Here is a 6616-nt window from a genome sequence, read left to right as displayed (position 1 = left end):
GTAACCATTGTTCTGTGAAATGTGTCTCTTATGATGCTTCTATCACTCTTTCCCCCCCCACACGCTGCTGCACATTTCTCCAGCCTCCCTTCTCCTGTCCGACGGATAGGTCAGATAAGGAGGCTGAGGAAGAAGAGGACACGGGAGGAGATGTTCACAGAAATAATGGCAGTAACCCGCAGTGAAAGAGCTCATCTGGGGGAGTGGAAACACGTGGTCGCAAAGTACAGGGACGCTGCCAGTGAACGTGAGGACAGGAGGGACCAACGTGAGGAGAGGAGGGACGCTAAAAATGACGTGTGGCCGCAGGAAGATCAGCGGTGGCGGGCAGCAACGCTGGAGCTTCTTCGCGATCAGACTGACCTCCTCCGAAGTCTGCTGGAAGAGCTGCGGGGTCACAGAGTGCCACTCCAGCCCATGTTTAACCTCCCTCAGTACTCACCATGTCCCATACCTTCCACACCCAGGCGTGTAAGAACGCGTGGGGGAAGGCTTTCTGCACCTGCCCACTCCACCCCTGTGGACAGTCCAACCAAAAGGCTGTCATTACATTGAAATGCCCTTAATGGCATTTTTCTTCCCTCCTATACTCCTCCCAAACCACTCCCGGGGTACCTTTTCATTTCTTTTAATCTTAGGACATGCTATTCAAAGGCAGTGGGAGGGTGGGTTGGTAACGATAGTAAGCAAGATGTTCTGGAAGGGTGGAGGGAAGCTTGCTTGCAGCAGCAGGAGTCAATACATGGGGGTGGGGGTTAATCAAGGGGAAAGAAACACATCAGTCACACCGTACCCTGGCCCATGATGAAACTCGTTTTCAGGGCTTCCTTAATTGCCTTTGTCTTCCCTTAATCCCTCCCTCCCTCTACTATCCTCCCCCAAAAACCCCTACTTATGTATTTTTAATCACAGGCTTGTAAAAGCAGGAGGGAGGGTGGATTGCTTACAGGGACTGACTTTTAATAAAGAATACAATGTTTTCTACAGATAGTAACTTTATTTTCCATAAGCAAGCAGTTCTGGAAGGGTGCAGTGAAGCTACCTTGTAGCAGCAGGAGTCAATACATGGTGGGTGGGGGTTAATTAAGGGGAAAGAAACACAGCAGTCACACCGTACCCTGGCCCATGATGAAACTCGTTTTCAGGGCTTCCTTAATTGCCTTTGTCTTCCCTTAATCCCTCCCTCCCTCTACTATCCTCCCCAAAAACCCCTACTTATGTATTTTTAATCACAGGCTTGTAAAAGCAGGAGGGAGGGTGGGTTGCTTACAGGGACTGACTTTTAATAAAGAATACAATGTTTTCTGCAGATAGTAACTTTATTTTCCATAAGCAAGCAGTTCTGGAAGGGTGCAGTGAAGTTACCTTGTAGCAGCAGGAGTCAATACATTGGGGGGGGGGTTAATTAAGGGGAAAGAAACACAGCAGTCACACCGTACCCTGGCCCATGATGAAACTCGTTTTCAAGGCTTCTCTGATGCGCACCGCTTCCTGGTGTGATCTTCTAATTGCCCTGGTGTCTGGCTGCGCATAATCAGCGGCCAGGTGATTTGCCTCAGCCTCCCACCCCGCTATAAAGGTCTCCTCCTTACTCTCACAGAAATTGTGGAGCACACAGCAAGCAGCAATAACATAGAGGATATTGGTTTGGCTGAGGTCTGAGCGAGTAAGTAAGGTTCTCCAGCGCCCTTTCAAACGGCCAAATGCACATTCTACCACCATTCTGCACTTGCTCAGCCTGTAGTTAAACAACTCCTGACCACTGTCCAGGCTGCCTGTGTATGGCTTCATTAGCCAGGGCATCGAGGGGTAGGCTGGGTCCCCCAGGATAACTATAGGCATTTCAACATCTCCAACTGTAATTCTCTGGTCTGGGAAGTAAGTCCCTTGCTGCAGCCGTTTAAACAGAGTAGTGCTTCTGAAGACACGAGCGTCATGAACCCTTCCTGGCCATCCCACGTGGATGTTGGTGAAACGTCCCTTGTAATCCACCAGTGCTTGCAGCACCATTGAAAAGTACCCCTTGTGGTTTATGTACTGGGCGCCCTGGTGCTCCGGTGCCAAGATAGGGATATTGGTTCCATCTATGGCCCCCCCACAGTTAGGAAATCCCATTGCAGCAAAGCCATCCACTATGACCTGCACGTTTCCCAGAGTCACAACCTTTCGTAGCAGCAGCTTAATGATTGCTTTGGCTACTTCCAGGACAGCAGCCCCCACAGTAAATTTGCCCACTCCAAATTGATTCCCGACTGACCGGTAGCTGTCTGGCGTTGCAAGCTTCCAGAGGGCTATTGCCACTCGCTTCTCCACTGTGAGGGCTGCTCTCATCCTGGTATTATGGCGTTTCAGGACAGGGGAAAGCAAGTCACAAAGTTCGAAGAAAGTGCTCTTACGCATGCAAAAGTTCCGCAGCCACTGCGAATCGTCCCACACCTGCAAGACTATGCGGTCCCACCAGTCTGTGCATGTTTCCCGGGCCCAAAATTGGCGAGGAACAGGTAGAACCTCCCCCATTACCATCAGGAGCTCCAAAGCGCGGGGGCCCGCGGTTTCGGAGAACTCGTTCTCCAAGTCCTCATCACTCTAGTCGCCGCGCAGCAGCATGCTCTCCTGCATTTCTGGCTCATGGTTCAGCATAGACAGCAGGAGAATGCGTGAACTGTTTACAACATCCGCGATCAAGGTAAAGATCTGACCAGGATCCATGCTTGCTGCAAAATGGCGTTTGCTCACTTCACCCAGTAAAAAACGTGCGAAATGGCTGTCTGCTGCTTTCAGGAAGGGAGGGGGTGAGGCTGTACCCAGAACCACCCATGACAGTGATTTTTGCCCCATCAGGCACTGGGGTGGTAACCCATAATTCCAAGGGTCAGGGAACACTGCAGGAACTGTGGGATAGGTACCCAGAGTGCAACACTCCTGAAATCGATGGACGCCAGGGAACGTGGACGCACACCACCGACGTAAGGTGCCCTAGTGTGGACGCGTAAAATCGATTTTATAAATCCTGTATTATAAAATCGATTTTAATAACATCGATTTTAAGCTGTAGTGTGGACGTGGGCTTAGAGACTAACAAATTCATTTGAGCATAAGCTTTCATAGGCTACAGCCCACTTCATCAGATGCATGCAGTGGAAAATATAGTAGGAAGATATATACACACACAGAGAATATGAAACAATGGGTGTTACCATATACACTATGAGAGTAATCAGTTAAGGTGAGCTATTACCCGCAGGAGAGAAAAAGAACTGTTTGTAGTGATAATGAAAATGGCCCATTTCCAGTAATTGACAAGAAGATGTGAGGAACTGTAGTGGGGGAAAATAAGCATGGAGAAATAGTTTTACTTTGTGTAATGGCCCATCCACTCCCAGTCTTTCTTCAAGCCTAATTTAATGGTGTCCAATTTGCAAATTAATTCCAATTCAGCAGTGTCTCATTGGAGTCTGTTTTTGAAGGTTTTTTGTTGTAATAGTGCGACTTTTAGGTCTGTAATCGAGTAGTCAGGGAGATTGAAGTGTTCTCCAACTGGTTTTTGAATGTTATAATTCTTGACATCTGATTTGTGTCCATTTATTCTTTTACGTAGAGCCTGTCCACTTTGGCCACTTGATTACGGACCTAAAAGTCGCAATGTTACAACAAAAACCTTCAAAAACAGACTCCAATGAGAGACTGCTGAATTGGAATTAATTTGCTAATTGGACACCATTAAATTAGGCTTGAAGAAAGACTGGGAGTGGATGGGCCATTACACAAAGTAAAACTATTTCCTCATGCTTATTTTTCCTCACTACAGTTCCTCACATCTTTTTGTCAATTGCTGGAAATGGGCCATTTTCATTATCACTACAAACAGTTCTTTTTCTCTCCCACTGATAATAGCTCACCTATTCTCACCTGTTCTCTGTGTATATAGATATATCTTCCTACTGTATTTTTCACTGCATGCATCAGATGAAGTGGGCTGTAGCCCACAAAAGCTCATGCTCAAATAAATTTGTTAGTCTCTAAGGTGCCATAAGTACCCCTGTTCTTTTTGCAGGTTAGAAATGTCAGCCTCTGGGTCGTTCGTTTGCAAATGGTCCACTTGTCCTAGTCACTGATTGGGCCATTTAATCATGTGGTATTGTTTCATCTACCTGGTTGGATGATGGAAACTTTTTCAAAAGGCAAATAATGAAGGACTAAAGACTGAATTCTCTTGCCCTCATGCCAATACCTTTGTTTGCGGGTATTAGTGCAACTAACAAGAAAGAACCGAAAAACTGTTCATATGAACGGTTGGGAGGGAAGACTCAAAAGGGGCTTAAATTTGGTTGTGCCCCTTCTTCAGAGTCCGAATGAATGTTGGACCCCTGGTTTTGTCATATTCCCTCAACTGGCTCAGCAATCTGTCAAGATTTCTGGTAGGGAGTTTCATGTGCTTTGAGATGGGAACTCACGTCTCCTTTTAAAAATTATTCAGCTACCGTATAAATGTTGCAGCATATTCCTTTATTCATAAGAGACCAGCACTGATTTATAACCTTTAGTGACAAATAAATCCACTCAGCTCCCACAGGAGTAGATACGTGTCCAATTGTTAGCAAAAGGGCATTTATTTAATTCAATTATTTATATTCATTTTTCAAGTGAATGAAAGCACTGGCAAAGCTGGATTGACAGGCTTGGGAATGATGTCTAAGATGCTTTGCAGACTCTATGTATAACTTATGAATTCCAGCTGGATTTTATCCACTGTGAATCCTTATGTCTTATGGCTATCTTTTACTGCATAGTGCCTCTTGCTCCTTGGACTAAGGAGATGGGGAGGGGGGTGGCACCTACACGTCTGTCCACAAACAAGTGGCTCATTAAAGACCATCAGTATTTGAATTGACCTTACCTGGCAGAACAAAAGAGTAACTGCAGTCTAGATGAAGCCAGTTTTCTCCAGCCTTTCTGCAGGGAGCTGGGGTTTGAAGGAATGGAATTTTCCTAGAAGCAGAACAAAGAGATCAGGTGTTGTTAGCACTGCATCTTAAAAACCACAGAGCCTGCACATATGCCTGCACTGCAAGTGAACGTGTGATTGTAGCCTGGGTAGGTTTAGTCATACTACCTTTAATTTAACCAGCACAGGTAACAACAGTAGTGTAGATATGGTGGCATGGGTTGGCAACCTGAGTATGTTCCCAGGGCCCTGGGTGGGCTTGCATTCTGGTTGCTATCCTGGGGGCCTAGGGAAGCTGGGCCATGAGGACCCATTTCCGTGAAGGAGTATCAGACAGACAGAGAGCCCGAGCCTGAGAAGTGTGGCAGTGGCACCAAGGAAGCCAACAATGCTGGAGCCTACTCAGAGCAAAGGAAGTTTAAGACTACATCGGCCCAGACATAGTAACCTGGTGAGTGTCCAGCAGGGAGACCTCTTCACTACCATCCCTGTTTTCACTTTGTTGTTCCAAGTAATCAGTTGCTTTCTGGGCCAGCCAGAGGGTGGACTTTCAGTTCTGAATGGCTTGTCTTTTAGAGCGTAGGCTCACCCCTTCCCAGAACTCAAATGGGCCAGCACCCTTGCAGTGTAAAGTCAAAGTGAGGCTGCGAAGCATGCTGGATTGATGGGCTGAGGAATGAAGTTATTTCTTTACCCACCAAGCAAGACCAGGCAGTTGAGTGCATCCCAAGCTATCCCTCTATGTTACCCCGGTGAGACCCCTCCCTCGGGGGTTGAGATGGAAGGTCATTTGCCATGGTCCACTCATTCCTTGGCTTCTGGCTTCTGACAAGAGGACCTCCTCGCCACGCTCACATTTACATTGTGGGACCGGGCAACCAGATGAGAGCCCAGTTATGTTAGGTGAAGTGACAGTCCCTCCTCAAAGACCTAACACTCTAAAAGACAAGACCTAACAGGTGATGGAGACAAGCAGCCAGATTGGTGGGGAGAAGACAGGGTAACAGGACTAATGGGACGTTCGCAACTTTTAGCCAACCCTCTCTTACAAGGGTTTAGGATTTATGGGCCCAGATCCTCAGCTGATGTAAATTGGTGATGAGCTGTTGAAGTCCATGGGGCATTTATCTCTAACTCCAGGAGCCACGTGCATATAATAATAAAGGGGGATGGAATGTCTACGAGAGTCATGTGACAGGATTATGATTCATGATTTGTATTGTGTGACACCGAGGAGCTTCAGTCCTGGGCCAAGACCCCATTGTGCTAGATGCTGTACAAACACAACACAAAACACCGGTCCCCGCCCCAAACAGCAATGATGACGCATGCAATGGGATGTGATTCTGGAATGCTCGGACAATGGCTACTGATTGATGTGCTGCTGCGGCATGCATACTTGGGAAAGGAATAATGAAGTTAGCCATGAGGCTGCAGAGTGTCCATCAGCCCTTCTGCTGCAAGGAACTGTGGCTGAAGAAGCAGAAGGAGGCCAGACAAGTGTGTCATGACCTGGTTACCAAATACAGCTGCGTGTATACTGCAGAAAGGGGGATAGAGGACCTGATTCCTATTGCCACCCAGTGGAGCCCCACGATTGACTTCAATGGGAGCAGGATTGGAACCAGAAAGCACAGGGGTTAGAGACCAGCCAGTAAGTCAGCTGTGATC

General features: G+C 47.2%; 1 protein-coding gene across 3 annotated transcripts; it reads right to left on the bottom strand.

Moving 5' to 3' along the window:
- Positions 1-551: 551 nt before the first annotated feature.
- On the bottom strand, positions 552-3071 carry LOC127053440 (uncharacterized). 3 transcript variants are annotated; one of them, XR_007775028.1, is made up of 2 exons: positions 1043-1349; positions 552-719 (listed from the first exon to the last, which is right to left on the bottom strand). XR_007775028.1 is itself a non-coding variant. In XM_050958191.1 (2 exons), exon 1 carries the CDS (start codon positions 2521-2523, stop codon positions 1429-1431), a length of 1095 nt encoding a protein of 364 aa, XP_050814148.1. In that variant the 5' UTR covers positions 2524-3071; the 3' UTR covers positions 552-719; positions 1366-1428. The 3 variants fall into 3 exon arrangements, 2 of the variants coding, with proteins under 2 accessions (XP_050814148.1, XP_050814147.1); XM_050958191.1 differs by lacking the exon at positions 1043-1349 and adding an exon at positions 1366-3071; XM_050958190.1 differs by lacking the exons at positions 552-719; positions 1043-1349 and adding exons at positions 1000-1042; positions 1366-3071.
- Between the last annotated feature and the right edge of the window lie 3545 nt (positions 3072-6616).

Source organism: Gopherus flavomarginatus, chromosome 6 (assembly GCF_025201925.1).
Source record: "Gopherus flavomarginatus isolate rGopFla2 chromosome 6, rGopFla2.mat.asm, whole genome shotgun sequence".
In the NCBI taxonomy this organism is placed as follows: Eukaryota; Metazoa; Chordata; order Testudines; family Testudinidae; genus Gopherus; species Gopherus flavomarginatus.
Note: the sequence above shows the minus strand (reverse complement) of the source record. Positions and strands in the feature narration are given on the sequence as shown.